The sequence below is a fragment of the Diceros bicornis genome, chromosome 3, assembly GCF_020826845.1.
Source record: "Diceros bicornis minor isolate mBicDic1 chromosome 3, mDicBic1.mat.cur, whole genome shotgun sequence".
Lineage (NCBI taxonomy): Eukaryota > Metazoa > Chordata > Mammalia > Perissodactyla > Rhinocerotidae > Diceros > Diceros bicornis.
Genome location: NC_080742.1, coordinates 81490845 through 81517234, shown reverse-complemented (window position 1 = coordinate 81517234; position 26390 = coordinate 81490845). Strand labels below are relative to the sequence as shown.

The window sequence follows — 26390 nt, the reverse complement described above, 5'->3', positions numbered from 1 at the left end:
TTGCATGATAAATTGAAAATATTGGCAGGGATTTAACTTTTGTAAAATTTGAGCTTTTTAACGTTATTTTGATGGTCTTTCTGGTGGATTTCTTTACCACTCCCCTGCAACAGAAGGAAAAGTTGACCCTATGAACCAAACCACTGGGAAGCGAAGGCTGCAGCTATGTGGTATTAAGAGAAGAGACAAAAATCTTCTGCCAGTCTCTTATTATTTGACTGAACTATTCAATTATGCCTTTTCAAGGATAAGCTGAAATGCAGATCTCACTGTGGTCCTTGGACCAGTCAGATTAATAGAATAACTGAAAAAGGATGGCCGTTTTTAATGGAAAATAGGTGTGATTTTTTTCCTTTTACTCCTGCTGAAATATTAAAAGCATTCATCAGAGAAACTTTTCTTCCTGAATAAAACAACATCAAACTTTTACAAAAACTGGTCAGCTGACCTATTGTCTCACCAAGCATGTGATGTGTCAGCTCAGTTAAATTATTTTTTAATGATTATTATGAACACGATATGTTTGCTAACTACTTTCTCCTTTTGTAACCAGAGATAAATCCTCCTATTTCGCCGGTCACTGGTAAGTACAATAGAGTATTGCTTGAAAGTTTCATTTTTAAATTAACTTTTTGAAGGATGGGAAAGTTCTTAGTTAGATTATAGTGATTCTTTTTTTTTTTTAATGAATTTTGTTTTTTTTTAGGAAGATTGGCCCTGAAGTAACATCTGTTGTCAATCTTCCTCCTTTTTTCCCCTTTTTCTCCCCAAAGATAGTTGTATGTCATAGTTGCACATCCTTCTAGTTGCTCTATGTGGGAGGCCACCTCAGCATGGCTTGATGAGCGGTGAGTAGGTCTGTGCCCAGGATCCGAACCGGCGAACCCTGGGCCGCCGAAGTGGAGCGCACCAACTTAACTGCTTACCAGGCTGGCCCCCTATAGTGATTCTTCAATTAACTATCCTCACAGAATAAACTTCCTCTGTAACTTAGTTGGATTTTAAAATGTTTTTCAATTTCATACAGCAGCGTTGTCCTAGGTTAGACAGCTCAAGGGCAGTATTTCTACTTAATAAAGTTATGTGTAAATGCAGAGAAAAAAACATATCTATGCATAGACTCTACTTCTCCCTAAACTTAAAAACTAATGGCAACCCAGGAAGCTGATAATGGCTGGCAGTGGCCCCATCTCCTTTGGGGCCTATCCTACCTCTCAGTGGTAAGCTCTCTATCCTACTTCAGACCTCAACTGTCCTCATTCATTCTGTCACCAGTATTTAGTGAACATTCACTAAACCAGGCAGTGTGCTAAGCTCAGGAAATAAAATAGTACTTTCCTCATGAAGCTTTTAATTTTGTGGCAGACTCAGACAAGTGAGCATTAATCCACAATATAGTGTGGAAAGTGCTCAGAAAAGGAACACTAAAGATGTCAGCACACAGCAGGGACCACAATCCCAGAGTGTGTGTGTGGCTGGGGAGAGGAGGGACCAGCAGGGAGGGCTCATCAGAATAACCAACAAATAAATTTAAGTTGGAAAGCTAAGTAGGGTTTAGCCAAAGAGACAAACAGAATGTACATGAAAACTCTGAAGTTACAGTACAGTCATGCCCTGCTTAACGGCAGGGATAAGCTCTGAGAATTGCATTGTTAGGCGATTTTGTAGTTGTACAAACATCATAAAATGTACTTACACAAACCTAGATGGTATAGGCTACTACACACCTAGGTATATGGTTGAGTTCTCAAAACCTATCAAAAATTATATGTGGTCTGCAGTTGACCGAAACGTTGTTGTGCAGTGCACAACTATCCTAGCAATAACAACAATATTTGAGGGGAAGGAGGAAAGCAAAACATTTACTATATGTCAGGCAATTTTCTAACACTATGCATAGCGTACCTCACCTAACTTTCACAACTCCTCCTCGGGTAGGTACTGTTATTTCTATCCCCACTGAGAGATAAGGAAACAGAGGCACAGAGGTTATGAGGCTAGTAAATGGGGGGCTAAATTTTAAATGTAGGCAATCTGGGCCCAGAACTCTCTACTCTTCATTGCTTTGCTATACTGTCTCTCAAGAAATTAAAGACCACTGGTGGGGGAAGGGGCCACTGAAAATCATTCCACATAGCTAGAGCACAGAATGCTTACTGTTCTTACTATCTAACAAAATAGAAGAAAGAATCTAGTATCAGTCATTTACCCATGTTGACTAATTATGACTGAATATAAGTGACTGACAGGTTGCACTGTTGTCCCATTAATTATGTGGTCTACCTTTTCATCTCTAAGTGTCAAAGGAAAGGTTTCATGGTGGTGTGGATGTCAACAGTAGGGGAGGTTGTGTTTGTGTATGGACAGAGATATATAGGAAGTCTTTGTACTTTCCATTCAATTTTGCTGTGAACCTAAACTGCTCTAAAAAATAAATTTTATTACTTAATGAAAAGATGCAACGATCAGGATTCAAGCTAAAAAAAAGGAAGAAAGAAAGGCTTTGTCCCCATTAAGGGAATTTCATATACTAGAAGCCAGATGGAGAAAAATTATGGAGGTAAATTTAAACAATTCCTTAAGCCAACTCTGAAATTAAAATGAGGGCACCGTGAGTATGGATATCTCTAGCCCTAGAAAATATGCTGTGCCCACTAAGTATGCTCCTGAGTCCCCCTCCTCCTTCACTCCTTGTCTGACCATAGAATGGGTCACTCCTTCATTTGTCCAAATTCTCACTACTCTCTGTACTCCTGTACTTTAAGTCTCCAAGATGCACATTTCATGTTTTTCAGAATGTATAACACTTTAATATAATATTAAATAAAATGTTGGTAGGCTAATCTTCTTTTCCTTATAGCCTCAAATACATTTCTAGGCTTTTAGTTCTGGTAACTACATATATGAGCTGTGGTACTATTACTGTGATATAAATATGAGAGAACATAGCAGAATCTTTGGGAAAATTTACAGGTATTTAGATTAATAATGAAGGTAGGAATGACTAGGCATTAGTCTTTAAATTCAGAAAGGCTTGTGGGTGCTTCATAATATTTTGATGTAGAACTACGATGAATCTTAAAAAATAAATATTTAATTGTGTAGGCTAGTCACTGCAAAATATTCCAGGTACCTCCAATGTATAAAAACAGTGAAAGTGTTCCCATCTATCCCTCACGGAGAAAGCCTCTAGTTCTAAAATAATTTAAATAATCACTCCTTTCTCTCAACAACTCTAGCAATTTTATGCATACCACCTACTTAGTTGTTAGCATTTACTTCCTGATATTGTTATTGAAATTCATGCCTTAATTTCATAACTGGATCTTAAGGCTTTACCTTTTATTTCCCTGTCTTGACTTCCATCCCTTCCAATGCTTAGGATGTCTTTAACTTAGCAGGCCTTCACAAATCTTTCTTAATTGATTACATTTACCATGATTAGCACCCTTTCCTTCATAGAAGAAAATGATACTGGTCTGATTTTCTTTTACTTAATTTACTTATTTATTTTCTAAGTATTGTCTTCCACAGATTACAACTCTTTAGTAACCACAAATGGATATCAAATCTACTGTCTATCAAAGTTATGTTGATTAGAACATATTATTTAGAGGCATCCTTCTTGCTTTTAAATCATGACAGGCTGCATTTGCCCTTTTCCAAAACTCAGGTACTCCTGCCATATTCCAGAAGGTATTGAAAACAATAACTAAAAGTAACAGTGGTAGCCAGAGAAGATTGGCATTGCCCTAGATGGTGACTGGACTCATGTCTGCCATCTTTAAGCAAGAAGAGAACCTCATCTCTTTTTGCTTTGAGTTCCCATTTGAATGGCAGTAGGTCTATAAATCCCGTGGCCATAGTAATAGTTTTAACTGTTTGGCAGTAGATGCTGGGAAATGATAGAAGAAACAGATTACCAAGTCTAAATCTTTGTCATCGTGAAAAAATCCTGTGAACGCAGACCACAAACTCACATGCTGTAAACGTTTCAGACCTTCCTCCAGAAAACTCATTTTTCCAGAGAGAAGCTCAATCACCCACCTTGAAGTTCTCCACTCCGACTGTAGAGCTCCCTTCTCTGCTCTCGCAAATAGGCACTCATGCTGATGGCATGGGAGGACGATTCGAACCTGCAACGAAACACAGGGTAAACAGTTAGGTGGCAACAAATAGGTGGTGTCCCACTATGTATTCCAGAAGTTTTCTACTCTAGTCTATGTGACGCACCCTGATGTTCCACAACCAAGACATCCTGGCTATTCCATAACAGGGCCAGGGCCAGCTGCCATAGACCTTGCCTTATGAACGACATTCCTGGCTAACATCCTCTACAACAGGATTTGGATATTTTGCTCATTCTCCATTTCAACTGATTCAACTCTGATATGTTGCAACTCTCTTTTGCTTCCAGACCACCATCATCCTTTGCCAGGATGCCTACACACACACAGCAAGAAGGGTACCTACAAAGTCATTCTTCTGCTACTATCCAGTTCAAAAGCCATAAGTGACTGCCAGCTGCCACCACAGAAACACTGGCTCTTCAGAGCAGACATCTTGCCTTTCTAACTCCCCCAGTTAGAGGACTAGTACAAAGGCATGCTGGAAATGCTGCTAAATAACTACACGGGAGAAGCAAGGCATCCACGGTCTCTCCTTCAAAGTCCTCCAAAACAATATAGTTTCTAAATGCCTGCCAGGTTTTTGACTTGCCACCTACCACATAAAATACTTTCAAAAATACCAAGCTACAAAATGTTTGTTCACACCCACCCAGAAACTGTTTCACAGGTTAGAAACATGGGGGATAGGCTCACGATACAGAACAGGTCTCTAAAAGCAAAACAAGGAAGACAGGACAGAAAAAACAAAAACAAAGCATAGTCCAAAGAGAAACCTGCAAGTAAGAAACAAAAAAAGAGGGAAAATTATGACTATATCAAACAGTATATTCTTTGATGTGCTAAGAAATTCCATTTCAAACCTGAGATTTTCAACGTCAGAATAACAGGCTGACAGGAGAAATCCTTCTAAGAATTACTGCCACTAAGAGGAAAATAGCAACATAAGGAAAGAGCAATAGTGATAACGGGATAGGTTTCTGGCAAGAAGGAAGAAGCACCATCATTTTCTTAATTATGCCTTCTTTATCCATTCCTTAACAAGGAAGATAGATACTAAGATGAATGCCGGTCTGAGGGAAACACTTGGGTTACTTGATCCTCTCTCTGCACCCTGCCAAGAACTAAGATGGCACTAACAGCCAGAAGGAAGGCAAAATGTGCAGCACTTCAAAAGTGCCACCTGCCAGCCAAGTGCAGAAAAGAAGCCACTGACCGCAAAGCATGCTGACAGCTATTGATCCGAAATGACAAGGGAAAAAAATAAACTCTTGAGAAAAGAATAAACAGGCACACATTATACAATAAAAGAGAAATTAAACACAGTTAATTAACCTTGGCTAGGGGCAATTAAAGAGAGTAATCAAGTCCTTCATGCATGTGATAAAAACAGATTACAGCTCGCCAAAATCTTAATCCTTTATAACCTGATGTATTTTTGCTACTCAGGAATCCTTCTTATGTTTGCAACAAGTCACAGATTGATATAATTTTACAGTAAAAGAGGCACCAGAGATGATTCAGTCTCACCTCCTTATTTTATAGTCAAAGGCACTGAGGCCTTTTAAGACAGGAGACCTGTTCTGGCTCCCATGGCTCATTAATGGTAGAACCAAGACTAGAAACAGGCAAATAACGGCCCAATTCTGTGTGAGTGATGAGTTTTTATGACTATGCAATAATAATAAATGTGTAACAATTATTTAACCGCATTTATTCATTTCTAACAATTTATACGTTTCCAATACCACAATTTCAGGTTTGGGTAAATGTTTGAAAATGTACACGTGGTCTGAGGATGAAAGTTAGGGGTGACGGTTGAGAGCATGAAATCTAAAAACCCCGAAATTTCCTTTCTGCAATACATCCAGGTTTAGCATGGCAAGTTGAGCTAGGGGAGGAAAAAAAAAAAAAGAAAGAAGGAAAAGGAAAGAAAAGGCATAAGGGTTAGGCAGCATCTGAGGCAGTCTTAATTGCCTCTGTCAACCACCTTTTGCTTCTATTATCTTTCTTGCCTGCTGGCATGGCCCCCATTCTGTCTGGGCATTCCACTTCCTTGCTCCTTCTTCCCTCAGCAATGTGCTCTGGCAAAGTGGCTCGCTCTTCAGCTTGAGACCTATCACCAGAGATGAGCCCTGACTGGTTTAAGACAAGAACCCTGGTCGGCCTCCCCTTGCCAGTGACTGGTTTAGGAATGGGCATAAGACCCCATCCTACTTTCCTTGAGGAAAACTTTCAGAAGAGCTTTGTCACTGGCAGGAAAGATTTCTCAATGAATAAGCAGTAATAAATTACTAATAAAAATGATTCGAAACGGTATAGCCACTTCGGAAGACAGTTGGCAGTGTCTTACAAAGCTAAGCATAGGCTTACCATATAATCTAGTAATCGTGCTCCTAGGTATTTGTCCAAATGAGTTGAAAACTTACATCTCCACAGAAACCTGCACATGAATGTTTATACCAGCTTTATTCATAACTGCTAGAAGTTGGAAGCAACCAAGATGTCTTTCAATAGTTGGATGGAAAAATAAACTGTGGTACATCTACACAGTGGAATATTACTCAGCAATACAAAGAGGTGATCTACCAAGCCACAAAAAGACATGGAGGAGACTTAAATGCATATCACTAAGTGAAAGAAGCCTGTCTGAAAAGGCTACATGCTGTATGATTCCAACTATAGGACATACCAGAAAAGGCAAACTATGGAGAAAGTAAAAAGGTCAGTGATTGCCAGGGGTTCAGGGGATAGAGAAAAGAGAGAGGAACGAATAAGTGGAAAACAGGGGATATTTGGGGCAGTGAAACTGATCTGTATAATACTGTAATGGTGGATACACGACACTATGCATTTCTCAGAACCCAGTTCATCAATTGTAACAAACATACCACATTAATGCAAGATGTTAATAATAGGGGAAAATGTGGGAGCGGGGGACACAAGGGAACTCTCTATATTGTCTGCTTGATTTTTCCAAAAACCTCAAATTGCTATGAAAAAAGAAAGTCTACTAATTAAAAAAAAAAATGATTTTTAGGAAGAATCACACCCTATTCCTTTGGCATCATCACATTTACTGGAGTAGAACTAAAGACAGAGGAATAGAGAATACTACTCAGCCATAAGAAATGATGAAATCCAGCCATTTGTGACAACATGGATGGACATTGAGGGTATTACGCAAAGTGAAATAAGTCAGAGGGCGAAGGTCAAATACCGTATGATTTCCTTCATTAAGTAGTAGATAATAACAACAATAAACAAACACTTAGAGACAGAGATTGTTGGCTCCCAGAGGGGAAGGGGGGAGGGAGGAGGGCGAAAGGGATAATTCGGCACGTGTGTGGTGATGGGTTGTAATTAGTATTTGGGTGGTGAACATGATGTAATCTATGCAGAAATAGAAGTATAATGATGTACATCTGAAATTTATACAATGTTATAAACCAATGTTACTGCAATAAAAAAAACAAAACAAAAAAGACAGAGGAATGGAAAGGGCTGGGTCCTTGATAATACTGTACTAGTGAATTAAGGAATCCTCCATATTCATCCTTATTGTGTGAGATAACTTTCCTAAGGTTTACTCTATTTCCTTTGGGGTTCTACACTGCGCACAGACTAAAGCATTTTAACTGATAACTGCATCCAACCTCTGAATAAAATTGTAAAAAAAAAAAAACGAACATATTCAATAAACAGAATGGATTTTATTCCAGTGTGGGCACAGTAAATCTCTTCTCCTCTAGACCACAAGATAAATGAATTGTTGAAACTTTCCTTAATGATTAAGAACTCTATGAACCCATGATAAAAAACAAATCTCAAAAGTGAATCAATAAAAGATACTGGAGCTTCAACTATTCAGAAAGAATGAATTCAAAATACTGGGATGATACTTCTGTAGTCACTTTACATGCTTAGATTTACAGATACAACTTCTTAAGTATCTATTAACTCCTCAAAAGAACACGTACGTCTGCCAAGATTTAAATCCTGCTTCTACCACTTGCTAGCTATGGGAACTTACATAAATTACTTAATCTCTCTTGTGCCTCAATTTTCTTTTATGTGTAAAAGAGGATTAAAAATAGAACCCACACCTATAAGAGGTTGTTGTAATGAGTAAATCAGATAATCTACGAAAATGGCTTAACTCCTCAGATGGCAGTAAGCAAGGACTCACTGTTAGCCATTACTCCTGCCACCGAAATTTGGTATACCCTGAATTAAATTATTTTTAATTGAGGTTATTTTGAGAAACTCATCTCCCACAGTGCCTGGTACATAGTAAGCGCTCAATCAGTGATAGCTGTTATTGTTGTTGTTGCTATTAATATTAATAATAATATTATTAACTTTAGCTGTCACCAAGTGACAAACACTCAGGATACATGGCCTCGTAGGGTTAGCTAAGACAGTAATTAGAAAGAATTTCCAGATTGTTCCTTTATTAAATCAAATAAAATCCAATACTACTTAGCTAGGGAGATTTGCATAACTTTATCAACACAGGTTGTTTCTTGGCACTTGGGGTTTTTAAAGGTTCAAATATTTCATTTCCTTTCAATTCATATAAAATTCCCCAGAAACAACTAGAGAGTTTCATCTCTCTTCATTTTATATAAAACTCCCTGAAAATAAATTCTAGCTAGTTTTATTAGAAGTTCTAAATACTCTAGTAACCATATTCTAAAATAGCCACTTCCCCTTACAGAAAACAAAAGTACACAAAATTGAATATACATTTACTTCCTGTAAATGATTTCAAATCAACTTTAACCGGGTGAAGTAACAGCTGTCAATAAAGTAGAAAACAACCCAGGGCTGGCCCTGTGGCTTAGCCGTTAAGTGCGTGCACTCGGCTACTGGTGGCCCGGGTTCGGATCCCGGGCACGCACCGACGCACCGCTTGTCCGGCCATGCTGAGGCTGTGTCCCACATACAGCAACTAGAAGGATGTGCAACTATGATATACAGCTATCTACTGGGGCGTTGGGAAGAAAAAGGGAAAAAAGGAGGAGGCTTGGCAATAGATGTTAGCTCAGAGCCGGTCTTCCTCAGCAAAAACAGGAGGATTGGCATGGATGTTAGCTCAGGGCTGATTTTCCTCACAAAAAAAAAAAAAAAAAAAGAAAGAAAACCACCCTACTCGGATCTAACACTTCTTGACACCTGCTATCTAACCAGCAAGGAGATACTTACTTGAAAAGAGAATTTTTTGGCCGTTGAGGTTTCTTCTTTGCAAAAAAGGCAGCAAACTCTCGTCCAGTGCTGGCATAACTTAGTTGAGCTGATGGTTCAGAGGCCGTACGAGTATTTTTCATATCCAAGTACTCAGTCAACAGCATCTGTACAATCAGATAAACAGTTTTAATACATACATTTGTGATGTGCTACTAAGAAAAGCAATTTTAAAATCATGAAAATCTAATTCTAAAACCTCATCTTTGACATTCAGAAGTATATTAACTAAGCTATTCACACTTCTAGTTGTAGATCTGAGAAAAGATTCATTATAGCCAGGGAACAGGGAGTGGTGAGTATTTGAACATGGGGATAAAGGGACCATTTTTATTGAAGGTCTACTGTGTGCCAGGCACTGTGCTGAGTGAGTTAATCAATACTCTCCTTTAGTCATAATTTAATCCTCACTATTCCACGTTACAGCAGCATCAGCAGCAATGTCACAATATTTACTAAGGGCTTACTATATTGCAGGCAAAGGGCTAATCCATTTAGATGTATTATCTCACTTAAAGCACAACATTTTATCAAGCGAGCAAGTTCTCAGATTACAGATAAGGAAACGAGGCTCAGGAGTGGTTCCAGGAGTTGGAAGTGAACCCTGGTGGACTGAACCTGCAGTCCATGCTCTTACCCCTCACTTTAACAGCACAGTGGATAAGCAAGCGCTCCAACAAACCTGCCAACGAGAGGTATGGCAGGCCAGAGTAAGCTAAGTGGTCCTGACCCGCAAATAATTTCTAGGGCCACTACTCATCTTTCGAGCCTCAAAGCAACAGCTTTTTTGATTGCTAAAGTCAGAGGGTCTTGCTTATAAAATCAATCTGCTTTAGAGCCTCCGGGTATGGAGCCTGGACTAGAATCAACTGTTCCACTATTCCTAAAACCAGTGTTCTAAAAAGTTCCCACTGCTGTGAAAGAAAATAGCAGATCTAGAACAGAAATCACCATGGTTCCAAAGAATATGTAACCTGGGACTAAAGTATATCAACTCATTTCTATCATCACTTACCACACTTAACACTTTAAGATAACAAAGTGGAACAGTACGTGCAGGCAAGCAATTCTACCCATGACTGAAATTTGTAAAAGCTTTGCAGAGACTCTGGATCCCATAACTGTTCATCCCTGCATGCATGCATATATTCATTCATTCAATAAAGATTTGAGGACCACATTAAGCATTATCATCAAAAAACATTCATGAAGCACCCTGTGAACATGATGCCATCTCAAGTAAGTTTTAAAGACAATATGTCTCTGTTATGCGTATATACACATTACTGAGTACTATCAAATATCAGACATTTTTAAAACATCATGAAGTAAGAGTTACTATCTGCATCTTAGAGATGAAGAAACTGAGAATTAGTGGTATTAAGAAACTAACCTATATGCATACGTAGGGGTAGGGATTAATGGGAAATCTCTGTACCTTTTCCTTAATTTTGCTGTGAACCTTAAACTGCTTTAAAAAACAAATAGTCTTAATAAAGGAAAAAAAATGAAACTAACCTAAGGTCTTATAATTACAGAATAAGAAGCCGGGATTTCAACCCAGGTTTAGTGACTCGAGAGGCTGTCCTTTTCCCCACGACACTCTCCTCACACTAAGAGCATAAAAACTGCCAATGAGAATGGCTATGAGCGGCAGTAAATGGACTTTATTTATTTCATTTTCTGTACAATAAAGATTTTACTGGGGTAGTATAAAACATGTTAACAGATTCGTCAATGTTTTTTTATTTATTTACGAGGCCACTGGAGTGTTATTCAGCAGGGTGATAAAGTAATATAACAACAAACACTCTCTCTGTTAATACATCACCCAAACTGCCCAACAATTAGGGAGAATATTGAATTGGTTTCTACTTTAGTAACAACTCAACTGAGGGACTCAATTATTTTGTAGATTTGGCACTGAGGCTAATAAAGTTCGAAGGAATCTGTGATCAAAAGAAGGCTAGTAAACCAGAATAGAATTTCAAATTGATATAACATAGAAAGATAATCTACAAATGCACTGGTTTCACTCAAGTGTTGGTTTTAACACCAATCAATATGACAAAAATACGTTTCTACCACAGCATGAAGATACACTAAACCAAGTAATTCTTTTGAGGTACTTACTGTCCTAGAATTCAATGACTGGCTTTGTACAATAAAATATTGACTGACCAGGAACTAACTAACTAGCATCCTTAAAACCCAGGTATTCTAAGATCACTATTCTTTTTCTCCACATCAATAAAGTTCTCTTAATTATTACCTCTCAGCATTATTAGGCTGTTCCTATTCATAAGCATGTACTATTTCTACCTTCTCAACAAAAACCTTACATTGGTCCTCATGCTCTATCCATAATCTTATTTTCCTTTTGTCTTTAGCTTCTAAACTTCAAAAAGCAGCCTTCACACATGTTATTTCCTTTACCATGATGTAGTTTATTCCTGATTTCTCTCTAAAGCTCCAGTCCCACATCTGTGACTGCATGCTTGACATATTCCCATATTTCATCGATAAAAATCAACCCTAAATTCTGAAATCTAAATCATCTTCCCATAAAATCAGTAATTCCTTCTGTCTTCTTTCTGTTTATTAATAGTTGCTTATTCTCAGCGATCTCCAGATTTAAAACTTTAGAATCATCTTTTGATACATCCCTTTATCCCTTGTATCCATAATGGAGTTAGTCCCCAAGCCCATTAATCACTCTCAACTCTCTGTTAGTCTACCCCTTCTCCTCTTCATTCTGATAGGCACCAACTTAGCTCAACCATGTAGTTTTTCTCATTTAATTTTCTGCCTTTCATCTCTTACTCTTCCTGTCCTTCCCAGATACCATCAACAGAGTGATCTTCTTAAATCACTGTTGCTGCTATCAAAATACAGCTATTCATCTCACCATCTACAACAATCTGACCTCAATATCTATTCCAATTATATCTTATTCTCCCCAAGATGAACCCAACACTCCAATCAAAATCATGTACTTAACTCTTCCCTGAATATGCCTGGGCCCTCTCATTTCTGGAACACCTAACCTAGATTACCCTCTCTCCTAAATAAATCCTAACAAACCCTTCCAAAAATGGTCCACTTTTTTCTCTTCAACAACTCCTTACCAGGCCACTCTAGGCCAGCTGTCCCCTTTTCTAAGCTCCTAAAGTACCCATTTTACACATCATTCAGTAAGTATTCATCAAAAACTGCCTGATACTATTAGTTATTACTTAATGAAAAGATGGCTGACCACCCCATGTTAAACGCTATAATCCTTAAAGCATTACATTTCTTTATTCCCACCATAGAGCCATGCAACATACCAGAGAATCAAACAAATTAGCAACTCACGGAATTTTTAAGTATATGATAAGAAGCCTTGATGTAAATGTTGTTATATGCAAATTGAAGATCGTCTTCAAATAGAATAAGCCCTGTAAATTAGTCCTCAGTATAAAAATCTATAATACAAGTAAAGTAAAAACGAGCTGTCATTTTAATCATAAGCTTTGCGATGTTTATTCGTTTCTTTCTTTTTCCTAATATCATTCACAGCCAGCTGGAAAATATTGCTTTAAAACAGGTAAAGTTTTATTTTGACACCCAAATTGGTAAAAGTGCATTTTTAAATATCTCAAAGAATAAATAAGCCCCTATTTCTAAGATGCTTGAAATTTGTTTGAATTAGGCTAAATCTTCCGCTACAGAGTCTTGACACAAACATCAAGTGCCTGGTATTACAATATAACCATATAATTTCTTGGTGATTCCACATCATTGTGGATAACATACTGCATCTTCCAAATTGTACATAAATATACTAAGCACTCATCTATGAGATCAAATTTCCATTTTTATAAAAGGAAATCAGCTATACAGGCTGTCTTTTGCCTGAGAAAAATCACCCAAGATTGGAATTCTGGGCCAAAGGGCATTACACATAATATCAAACACATACTGCCCAGAGAAAATCTGCAGAAGATAATCCCATGTTCCTGCTGGCTCTAAATTCCTTCATATTTCAGACATTCATTTCTTTTCTCTTTTTAAGTACCAGGAATTGCTACTTCTTGTTGATCAAGACTTCAAAAATAAAAGTCAAAGTTCATGGGCACTTTAAGTTTAAAAAGGTATTAATTTGTAAAACCTAAGACAAGAAATATGGAAGTATGGTTGGAATGCACCTGAAAATCTATTTATCCCAATGATACCATGATTCGCTATATTTTTTGAGTACCTGGTATGTTGGATGGCTCTCTGGTAGAAGCAAAGAAATAAATGCTTCAAAGAACATACAAACTGGGGTGGTCAGGCATCTCTTCTACTATAATATTTGATTAGCAGTTACTAAGATGCTAGTCAGAAATCTCATGATGTAAGATTTTGAGATTTATATCTTGCTATAACATTGGTAGCATCATTCTGAATGCATTTCTCATTTCCCATTTAATCTTTTATATTTAACATATTGCCTGTGGCTGCTTGTGGTTATACACACAGAGTTTTCTAAAAATAAGTGCGATTTACAGGCTTAGAATTAACACATCTCCTTTCTTCAGCTTCTCCATTTATCCAAATAACTACTCATTGAAACACCCATAACCTTCTAGGTACTTAATGTGGTAGATTCCTTTCAGTAACTTCCCAGCTTATACAATCCTCTCCTCATCTGTTCCCCAGCCACACAATGGACTCTGGTAACCAGGGTTGTATCCTGGGATTCCACTCTCTCAGCCAGAGCCTGCTCCACCAGGGGGACAGCCAACCCTGCAATTAGCCAATCAGATTCTCTTTCCCGTGTCAGTGGGTTACAGTCTCTGATGGTTAATGTAAGTGAGGAGGTGTAAATTCTATGGGGCAACCAGCTTTTACCCTGTGGATGAAAAATCAAAGAAAGCCAATCTGCACAGAGAAAATAAAGAATGAACTAGATGAGCAAAGAAACAGGAGACCCACAAGAGAGAGATTTAAAGGTTGCAAGCTAAGTTTTCCACAGGTACAGGTCTCAAATCCAGTTGCTGATAAGGTCTTAGATTTTCTATCCTTTGGCTCCACAATATATCTTTATAGACTTTAATACATTTTCCTTCTTTTTCCTTATGATAGATTGAATGGGTTTTTGTTTCTTCACTAAGAAATGGATAAGTGAATATATACTAATATGCATCTAGTGACATTTATAACACAAATACTGTTTTTGGAGAATACTGGTGTCTCATAACAGGCGTAGTGGTTTGCACAGATTTCAATCTCTGCAACTAGGAAACCAATTCTCCTGACTACTAAACTTCAAATGTTCAATGAGTTACAGCAAAGCCATACTGTATTTGTCCCCCCTGATGAATCTGAGAATTATGACAGTAGCAATAATAAGGTGAAAAAAATCACCTTGAGCTCCCAATATAAACTAAGACTAAACTTTCTTGGGCAATATCTTGAATGTGCCTACAGTAAACACTATAATTTTCAACAATTTCCTCTTTTAAAATGCAGATGTCCAGGAGTTTGTGTTCCAGGCACAGCAAAGTAACTTCCATTGGACTAACTCATACTGATAATAATTATAAAAGCTGAAAAAAACATATTAAAAAAACAAGGATTTGAAGGCCTCTGAGAGGAACCCAATTAATCAGAAACTGGTGGCTGTGACTCCTGAAAGAAGAAAGGAAGCACAGCAGGTGAGTTCCTCTGGCTTCTTCCCAGAGAGCACTCCCAGTTCCCCCGGAGCAAGGGCAGAATCCAAGCAGGAACTAGTCTTCCTGGATGGAGGAGACAAGGCCTAGGTACAGAGATACCAGGATTTCCAGAATTTGAGAAGAGAATCCTGAGAAGGGGGAGGAGCAAAATCAGTGTAATATACCTCTCAAACTATCTCCTTGAGTCCAGAAAATATTATAACAGAGAGACTGAAACAATATAAAAGTATTTTTAAAATTAGGACCACCATTGAAAATTACTAAAAATGATCAGATTTCTGCCAGAGTTGCTAGTGAATGAAATATTAATGACAAAGAAAAAACAGAAAGTTATTTTTTCAATATAGCAGTCTCATTTCCCCATTGTATAAGGACTAAAATATTCTGCAGTAAGGAAATCAAAAGAAAAATAAACAGTCATTTTGAAAATGGAATGGCTGCCTGTTTAATTACACTCATTATCAACGGCAATTGCATAATAAAAACCACTATTAGTATGGTCTTGTGAATAGTTCCTTACTTTAGTGTTCAAAGTAAAACAAACCAAAAAATTCCAAGAGTACACATATATTTTCTGGTCCTGAATCAAACATCTGATCAGCAAGCCTCGATCAAACAGCTCATGTTTAGCTCCCCCGATCCAGCCCAACAGAAGAGCTTTTAACAAAGAAAATCCAGTTTTAATAGCTTTCAAAAGAAAGCTTTCATTTATTTTCAACACATATTTATTTAATATATAAAATATGCAAGGTATTGTGCTGGATATAAAAAAGAGATTCAAAAAAAATCTCTCCGTAATACCAAAACGAGCCAATGTTACTACATGTAAATATAATTTTTAAGTGAATTAAAAGCTAATCAACCAGTCAATCAATGCTTCCCTCAATGTGCTTATCTAGAAATGGAGACACACACGAATGACTACAACGCAACGGAGAAAGCGGTCAGCATCAGGACAAAGAAACTGCTGTGAGCATTGATAGAAGGACCAGATTGCTCCTGACTAGGACAATGAGAAAAGGTTTGAAGATCATGGCACTATAAGACATAAATATAATCTTAAAATGTGTAAAAAGCCAAAAAAAATGGCAGAAGGAACAGAATAAAAAACAGTGTTGGGGAAAGTCAGGGTATCTTTAGTGAATAGCAAATAGTTCACGTAAGATAAAAATGAGAAAGACGACTCGAGAGAAGCCTGGAAAGGTGGTAAATGGACAAACTTCTCAGGACCTTTAACCCCAGGCTCAGGTACTGAAGGCAAATACAAAATGAGGAGGCAATAAAAGGTTTTGAATAGGTAAATAAAATGGTGATAAATACACTTTAAGTAAATTAATTTGGCAGCATATAAAATAATAGATTAGAAGGCAATGGGATTTGGGGCAAAATGAATAATTAAGGAAACACTTAATGATTAAGGAAGTACTTAATTCACGAAGAGAAAACCTACTGAGATAGTTTAAGGGAAAAAAAAAAGAGTTTAAACTGAAGTAGTGGTAACAAGATAGTTCAATTAGGGATACATCTGAGAGTCAACGCAAGAAAAAAATGAACAAAATTTAACCAGTTACTCTGTGAAGGAAAGAAGAGGAGAAACAAAAAATGGCTAAAAGATTGCACATCTGAGGAACTAAAAAACTGTGGTTCCATGAACAATAATCAGGAATGCAGGAAGAATCTGTTTAGTAGGGACAATAAATTTAGTTTGGAATCTACTCCCTTGTGAAGCTTATGAATATTCATATTCATGTGTACCCTCAAATACATAATTGTGAAAGGGGAAATAATGTTGATGAGATTTCCATGATTTATAAATTAATTAACTTGCATCAGGACTGTTAAATGTGTCTATATGCTCTCTGAAGGACACTGTGAAGGACATATATCCTTGAATATTTGTAATCTGATTTTATCCCATCATATTTTTAAAATAGCTTTGTTGACATATAATTTACATACCATAAAATTCACCCATTGTAGTGTAGAGTTCAATCATCTGTAAGTAAATGAATACAGTTGTGTAACCATCACCACAATTAATTTAGAACACTTCTAATGCCTCAGAAAGTTCCCTTATGATTTTAGCTGCAGGTTTTGCTTAGATCCTTTTATCAGGTTGAGAAAGTTCCTTTCTAGTCCTACCTTGGCTAAAGGTTTTTGTTTTTTAATCATCAATGGGTATCAGGTGTTTTCCTGTATCTACTGAGATGATTATGTGGGTTTAGCTCTTTATTCTATTAATATGATGTTTTACATTAACAGATTTTTTGACAAATCCCACTTAACTATGATGCATAATACAGTTTTATGTTGATGGATTCTATTTGCTAATATTTTCTCCCAATTTTTGCATGTCTGTTCATGAGGGATATTGCTCTACAATTTCCTGAGACATCTTTCACTTTTTTGTCAGAGTAATCCTGGCCTCATAGGACGTGTTGGAAAGTGTTTCTTCATTTCTATTTTCTGAAAGAATTTGCAAAGAATTGGTATTATTTCTTCTTTAAATGTTTGAGAGAATATTTGTGCGGTTTACATATCTGTAGGAAAATTTTTAACTATTAATATTTGTTATAGGACAATTCAGATTTTCTACTTCTTGAATCAGTTTTAGTATTTTGTGTCTTTCTAGGAATTTGTCCATTTCATCTAAGTTGTCTAAATGGTTAGCATAAAATTGTTCATAATATTGCTTTATAAGCTTTTTAATTTCTTTAGGGTCTGTCATGATGTCTCCCCTTTCATTCTTGATTTTGGTATTTTTTGTGATTTCTCTCTTTTTTAATTGATCAGTCTAGCTAAAGATTTACCAATTTTGATCTTTTCAAAGAACAAACTTTTGGTTTCATTACTTTTTTTCTGTTGTTGTTGTTCAGATTTTTATCTCATTGATTTCCACTTTAATCATTATCATTTCCTACCCCTGCTTGCTTTAGGTTGATTCTTTTTCTCCTTTTTCTAGCTCTTAGGGTAGAAACTTAAGACTATTGATTTAGGTCTTTTTTCTTTTGTCCATGGTGTATTTAGAAGTTGGTTATTTCCATATATTTGGGGAGACCCAAAATTTCTTCCTGTTGTTTATTTAATTCTGTTGTGGCTAAAGAACATACTTTGTGTGATTTCAATCCTTTTAAATGTATTGAGACTTACTTTAGGGTCTAGTATATAGTCTAACATGGAGAATATTCTATGTGAATGTGAAATAATCTGTAGTCTGATGGTGCTGAGTAGAGTATACCATATATGTCAATTTCAATCAAGGTACTTGATAGTGTCGTTCAGATCTTGTATGTTTTCTGTCTACAGGCATACCTCATTTTACTGTGCTTCACAGATACTGTGTTTTTCAAGACCCTCCACCAGCAAAAAGATTACAACTCGCTGAAGGCTCAGATGATGGTTAGCATTTTTTAGCAATAAAGTATTTTTCTATTAAGGTGTGTATATTGTATCTTAGATATAATGCTATCGCACACTTAATAGACTACAGTGTAGTGTAAACATAACTTTTACATGTAGCTGTTCTGTTAATTATTGAAAAAAGTACTGGAGTCTCCAACTTGAATCACTGAATTTTCCACTTCTTGCAATTCTGTCAGTTTTTCCTCCATGTACTTCGAACCCCACAGTATTTTGATGGTTTGTTATTTCTAACTCACTCATAGAAAAATAGAAGATGGAAAAAGAGACCAAGCTAGTGGAAGACACAAAAGTGGTCTCAATGTCCAAAGGCACAATATATTCAACATATTCTCTGCCCACTTCATTCAAAGTTATTTTAAAGTTCATTCTACCTATTTACATCAGCTTCAATGTATTTTCTGCCCACTTGATTGTAAAGTTCATTCTACCTATTTACATCACTTTCTCCCTTTTTCTCATCAAAGTTGACTAGCACGCTCCATGATTTTCTTACACCATTACAAAGTAACACTTCAGGTACTGGTGTTACAGCTTTACTCTGTACTAAGACTCATGTTTAATCACAATATGTTAACGACTCTTTATCATTATACAGTCTTTCTTAGTCTCCTCAATTCCAAGGACCTCTGCTCTATTACTCTGTAACTTACTTTCTCCTTTGAAAAATACTTCTCTCCAGAGTCTCCACCTCTGAATTCTCCTTTCTAACCGTAATGTTTTCTCTCCTCCCAACAAATATACACCTCTTACCTCTCAGTTTGTGCTAAAACTCTGAAAAGATTGGTCTGCACACAGGAATCACCTGGAGAACTACTTTAAAATAGAGATTCGTGTGCCCCACCTTAGAACTGCAAAATGAGAGGGCAATACAGAAACGGAGACAGTCTGTGCTTGAAATCAGCTCTACCACCTATTAGCTGTGTGACCTTGGCAAACTACTTCATCTCGCGAAGGCTTATTTCCCTCCTCTGTGAAATAAGGATAATAACAAACCTACTTCATAAAATTAATATGACAATCAAAAGAAATAACACATATGAAATACTTAGCACATTAACAGGCTATTATTATCTCTGAGGACGGGTCTCAGAAATCTGTTTTTTTTTAACGCATCCCAGGAACCACAGAAGAAAGATATCACCTCTCTGTGCCTCAGAACCTTGGTTTCCTCATCTGTTAAACCAGAATAATAATATTACCTACCCCACAGAACTATTGTCAGGATTAAGTGAGTGAATGCTATAAATCACTTAGAACATTGCCTGGAGCATAGCAACCACTTTATAAGTGTTATTAAATAAATAAAATTATCTCTGTACCCTCATAATCTTCACACTGATATCATTCTTCTTCTTTCCTCCTCCCCTCCTCCCTACAATCTTTATGACCTCAGTCACTAAATCCAGGCTTCTGCTAATACTCATTCTCTAAACTTTGGGAATGTTTTTTTTTCACTTCAATAAGTTTGACTAGTTTCCATCCTAACTATTTGAATACTCAATATCCTTACTCTTGCTGTTGATCGTTTCCATTTTAGTTATTTCTGCATTTCAGATGATTCCCAAATCTCGTTCTACAATCACACTTTCTCCCAATCTCTGAAGATGCACTGCCATTGCCTGCAAGAGCGTCTGGTTTTGACATCCTTATCACCGTAGGGAGGTGAAAACAGCACAACAGACATTAAGGGAGTGCTGAGACATGAGGTCACAAACAGCCTGCTCAAGCAAACTCTTTATATCACTTCTCTTCAGAAGGAGGCAGGGAAGGAAGGAAGGAAGGGAGAAAGGTCCCCTTAGCTCCTCTCTTTGTTAATACCATTTTCATTTTACAGATCTCCCAGGATCAAAATCTGCAGTTAGCTCTGATTCTTCTCAGTCTTGTCCTCCAAATCGCCTGCCACATTCTAGAGATTTTACACTACACTTCTCACGTCCATTCCTCCTTCTAAATATTTTCATCCCCACAGTCATCCCTCTAAATCTGACCCTCCTTAACTTTCACATAAATTATTACAATAGTCTCTCAACTAGTCATCCTGCTCAAACTTCTTATGACAATCTATCCCACAACCTGTTACCAGATGAAGCTCACTAACGCAGAGCTCAATGTCATCATTCTGCCCAGATCCTTCAATGGCTTCCTCTGTGCCTGCAAAATAAACCCAGTCTCCTCACTGTTATTCAGCACCCTCCACAGCCTCAATTCACCTCTGCAGCCTTATCTTCTATTAGTTGTTTTTACATAATTACCATTTGGTTAAATTGGATTATTTCCTGTTCCCTGAATAAGTCCCAAGGTTTTTCGTCATGTCTGAGTTTGTTTTTTTATTTATTTTTTTTGCCCTGCTTGTAACTACCTCTTCCATCTATCAAGTATGGGGGAATGACATCAAGAAAGAGGATTTAAGTATAATTTGATTGATTTTAAACTACATGTGCTCCGTTCAGATGTTACTAATCAGAGTCTACATGCCCAGAGGAGATGCCAACCTCATGCATGAGGAAGCAGAAGTAGGTGTTACATCTTTGAAGTTTTATCTTTTCGTGGAAGTGTTATTTCTATCTTCTTTTGAAAGATCTTTTTGCAATGTTCTTCATGTCACTTACCCTTAGTCTTATGAGGACAACTAGCTGCCCCTATCTTCACAATAGATATAAATGTGTAACACATGCTGATGGGTAGGATAGACCTTTCTCATCCTCTTTTCTACTTGGAGGTCAATAACCCAGCAGTAGGCTGACACCCAAATTGAGACTATCAGACAACCAGTGAGTAGATCTGCAAAAGATACTGGCTTTTTTTCTGGTTTTCACATCCTTATCATACTCATTTTAGGTCAACACCAGACATTAATAATTTATCTCCCAGGGAAAAAAGAGCACATATGAAAATTGTTAAAAATGTTTCTGACTGATCTGCCACTCATATTTTACCATTATATGTGTATATGTATATGCATACATATATTTGTTCATATTTATACATATATGTACTGAGAGACTAAAGATGAATAAGCATAGTGTGAACATGTCACAGTCCCTGCCTTCTGAGAGGTTGCCGTCTTTTTTAACTGTTGACTATGATATCTCACTCTCATTAAAACCCACACAGCGGTTTGTATCTCTCAAGGATTTTATCTTGTAGTTATTTGCCTTCTCTCCTGTCTCTTAGTTCAGGCCATGCTTTTTCTCTGTATCTCTGTTAACATCTAGCACAGTGTCTTGAACAAAGGAGGTGCTCCCTGGCAGGTTACCTAAATTGAAAGCAAGATGCTGGAAAGGGCAGCTACTTATTGATGTTTTACATTCACAGATGAGCTCCTCAGAGTAGAACTACAACACCCATGGTGAAACTTCAGGCTTTTTGAGGTACATTAATTTACTCAAAGCACAGGAATACGATTTATTAAATTTCTGCTCCAATGAGATAAGTGCTACCCTAATGACCTGAAAGAGTTAATGCATCTTGGAAAAGACCCAAATGGCTCTCTGGAGACAGTTTATTCAATTAAGTGGCTACGACCCAGAATGTTCAATTAGCAGTTCAGTTACTAAAGACTCCTTCATATTGGTTATCTGTAATCTGTGAACACTGACACACCTATAAAAAACAATGTTTGCTTATAGTTCATACAAAATGGAATCTTTAGGAATAATAAGTGCAGATTCAGATTCAATTAACATTTGTTTTTGTAACTACTGTGCACCAGAACTGTGGTAAGTAAATTCCCATGAGGATTTGAGGGGAACATTGTCAAGACTGGGAGATAATGGGGCTTAAAGGCACTGAGGATACAAAGCACAAGGATACAGAAACAAATAAAGTGGTTCCTTTTTTTGAGGAGACCACAAAGAAGATCTCAACTAAATTCATCTAAGGTTCTTCAGAACCTGATTTCAGTCTATCTCATCACATCGTACACTCGTCTGTACGCACTATGCATATGGTAAAGTCAGTAAGGTACTCACTATTGTGAATATACGCAATATATATTATCCCTATCTAGAATGATCTCCCCACATACCTAAATCCTAGCGTTCCTTAAAGGACCAGTTCAGCTGCTACCACATGCACAAAACCTTCGCTGACTGACCTATCTAAAGTCATCCTTTAAATTCTTACAGGACTCACAGACAATTACCTGGATTTGGCAATTAATCATATACTACTGCACATTTAGCTTTTCCTGTATTTATTTGTTAAACTCCCAACATGACTTGATGAGAAGCCATTTTGTCTAATAATTCCCTATATTACCACAAATTCATGTCACACTGAAATACCTTAACTAAAATCCTTTCTAAATGAAGGAGCAACTGGGGCCGGCCCCACGGCTTAGCAGTTAAGTGCGCGCGCTCTGCTACTGGCAGCCCGGGTTCGGATCCTGGGCGCGCACCGACGCACCACTTCTCTGGCCATGCTGAGGCCGCGTGCCACATACAGCAACTAGAAGGATGTGCAACTATGACATACAACTATCTACCGGGGCTTCGGGGGAAAAAAAGGGGGAGGATTGGCAATAGATGTTAGCTCAGAGCCGGTCTTCCTCAGCAAAAAGAGGAGGATTAGCATGGATGTTAGCTCAGGGCTGATCTTCCTCATAAATAAATAAATAAATAAATAAATAAATAAATAAATAAAATAAATGAAGGAGCAACTTAATATTACTCATTTCTCAACTTTGTCAACTCTTGCACCTACATGAAAGATTTTGCTATAATGTAAGCAAAATTCTTCTATTCAAAGGTGATGAAATATTCCTTGAGTAAGACACTAAACTGATGAAAAATACCTACTAAGAGCTTGGTTAAACAAAAAGTAATACTATTTTATCAGTTTTGTTGTCAGAAAAAAGAATTCCAAACCTCTAATAGGCCTGTGACTATTACATGCTATTTCTTCTGAAATGTTATATGTTAATTCAAAACATGGGATTAAACTATTTCATTTATCTACTACACTTGAGGTTAGCCTATAATTTAAAAGGTTAACCAAATTAACTGCACTGCTGGTTTCAGTTTAAATAGTAAATATAGAAACTCTAGGGTCCAAAAATGGAAAATTACTTCATTGATATTTCTGGCATCAAATTTAATTCTTTTAGATCAGTTTTCCTATTCAGCTTTACTTTTCCCCAAACACTTCTTTGTTTTATTTTGATCTTTTATTTAAAAGCAATATATGCTCATAAAAATTTCAAGCAGTACAGAAACATGTGAAGATTCAAGTCTTCTTTAAAAGGGGTGTTATATGCAATATATTTTATTGATTTGCCTTTGTTGATACTCCGTTTCATTACTTTCTCTTGCCATTCCTCTAAATGCTACTAAGCACAGTGTTCTGCACAAAGTACCTAAGAAATGCATTATATGCATCTATCAGAGAGCCCAATTCTATCAGCAAGTGAAAAAACCTGCCAGATTGGCAGCTTATGGTTCAATAGGATCCTTTTGGCTTTCAGCTCTTTATTCTCCATTCTCCATACATTACAGATATCTCAACCTGCCTGCTCCAACACGTTTAACTCCTCCCTTCTTACCCCACAACCCAAGGGCAGTCTGAACAGCTAAAATGCCTAAGAGTTTAGAAAGAAGTGGTATACCTGAAGCATTTCCCTCTCCAAAATCTATATCTTTTCATTTTAACTCTCAAAAAGACTACCACACACAGTAGAGAGACGCAATAAAATGTTACGCGGTAGGATGATTAACGTGACTCCGTATGACGCGAGACTGACTGTTTGCAAACATGACTTCAGAACATCAGAGGAGGTGAGCCTAACTCTCCTAGTTATGAAATCTGCCATAGCTCCACCTAATTATCCTTGGCCCTATTCTACCACGTGGTAACAAGCTCATACCACAAGGTGAGTCATAGAAAAGAAAAAGACAGCATGCTATTTAAATACCAACCATGTTAACTCAGAAGCAATACAGTACAATTCGTGTACCTCATGCTCTCTGCTAATTACTTAAGACATCCTGCTACGGAGAAGCCTGCAACAGTAGCAGCCAGGCCCTAGTCTTCTTTAAATGCCAGCTCTTAATAACAAACTCCAAAAAGGTCTTAATTGCATTTACCAGGAGCTCATGAACTTTAAAAGTTGTTAATCAGATTTCCATGTAAATGGAATGACGATTAAAGGTTAAGTACAGGTTTCTGAAATTTCAGAAGTTGAGAATATATTGCCCTTCACAGGGGGAAAAAAAACTATCAGCCTTGACAGGAACTAAACATCTTAATTAAACATGCAGAAGTACTATGCTTATTTTTACGTGAAGTTCTATTTTCAAATGTCAAAGTTAATCATGCACTTGACTAAAAATGTGCAATATTCACTCTGCCGGAGAAGAAATGCCTTAGTATTCTTTTCTGAGACAACATCTGCAGATCTTCAAAAATTTCTCTGGTGTCCCCTCAGACCTGATCCCTGCCTAAGCTACACGAAAACCTGAGAATCACAGTGAAATGCCTTCTACAGAGAGATCTTAATTGCTCTCCATCTGAGGAGTAATCTAAAGCCACACGTTTTCAATCAAGTCTGCTTCATATTTATGTGGCTCAGGAGAAACACAAGGTGCTTCCTCCATAAATTTGCTGCACCTGTGTCCCTGGAGTGACATGTTGACAAATGAACATGACATCTCCTCCAACTCCAATAAGAATTTATTATTCTTTGAAAGAATATATTTGATCAATTATAGTGTCATCACAGTTGAAAGCAAAACCATGTCTTTGGAGTGCACTGCACAAAATTTGTGAGTGCTTGTAGTCTGCAATAGGATAAATGACAGATCCCAAACCCCAGAGTCAGGTCCTCATTCTCACCCTAATACTCAATCTCAGATTCTCTGGCTTAAGAGGAGCTAGATACAACAGCTGCTGAGTACAATAATGACAAAGATGAATAGCTATGTAGTGCTCTAGACAAAATAACAGCAGAACTCAAAATCAGAAAACATTTGTAGTGTAATATCCAGCCAATAAAAATAAATAATTATGCTTTAAGCTAGGTACACACTTATAGAAGAAAAACATTCCTCCTGCAACTCTGGTTTTTTTGCATTTATCTCTGATTATACTTCTAATTCTCCCTTCTTTTATTTCTTCTAAAAGGCCGTAAAAAATTTAGTGTTTGCTCAATACAAAATATCTACAGCACACTTTGAAAGAAAAGCATAGGTTTTTAGTGTTACTACCAGAGCTACAGCTACTACTGATGTTAGAATTATTTCTAGTAATTGTACTATCATGATTAAATTTGGCCACAGAACAAACCAAGGCTCATGAATTTTAAAGAAATCCATAGGTGAAAATGTAAGGGAATATATGATTAGCCAACTTAAAGTGACAAAAGAGGAAGCAGGGAAGGGAAAAATTTTTAAATGGTTCTTCTTGGAAAATGCCTCTGCTAAATGATGATGTTCTTCTAGCAGTATCTGCAGTTGCCTCTCAAGGACTGGCACAACAATGGGACATACCAACTGTAAACAAGGGGCTCCCTCTTCCTGAGGATAGAGTTTCAAAGTTTTAGATTTGATTCAATCCACCAAGTATCAGTAAGGCTTTTAATATACAATCTGATCAAGAAAATCACCCCACTCAATATGGTGAGCTCTAAGCCAGAGGATGAGGGTGTACTGAGGGACCACACTTGCTTCTTGCTAGTGCCTCTTTGTGACCAACAGCATACAGTAAGGCAGCTGATCAGGACTTCTGTGATTAGTCTGTGAGATGGAATTTCTCAGTTGAAAAGTGTCTCATTCTCCTTCGTATTTCCCCAAAGCAGCTTACACTGAGTCTTGTGTGTGTGTGTGTGTGTGTGTGTGTGTGTGTGTGTGTGTGTGTGTGTATGCAATCAGTACCAACTGAATAAATGGCTTTCATG

General features: G+C 37.2%; 1 protein-coding gene across 2 annotated transcripts in view; it reads right to left on the bottom strand.

The window, feature by feature from the left end:
* The window catches only part of EXOC4 (exocyst complex component 4), a 736987-nt gene that overhangs the window by 531616 nt on the left and 178981 nt on the right, over window positions 1-26390 (bottom strand). For both annotated transcript variants that reach the window (XM_058530219.1, XM_058530228.1), the window contains exons 8-9: window positions 9336-9481; window positions 4048-4136 (exon numbers count right to left, since the gene is read on the bottom strand). In XM_058530219.1, the coding sequence (XP_058386202.1) occupies window positions 4048-4136; window positions 9336-9481 (235 nt within the window). The remainder of the gene's footprint in view (window positions 1-4047; window positions 4137-9335; window positions 9482-26390) is intronic.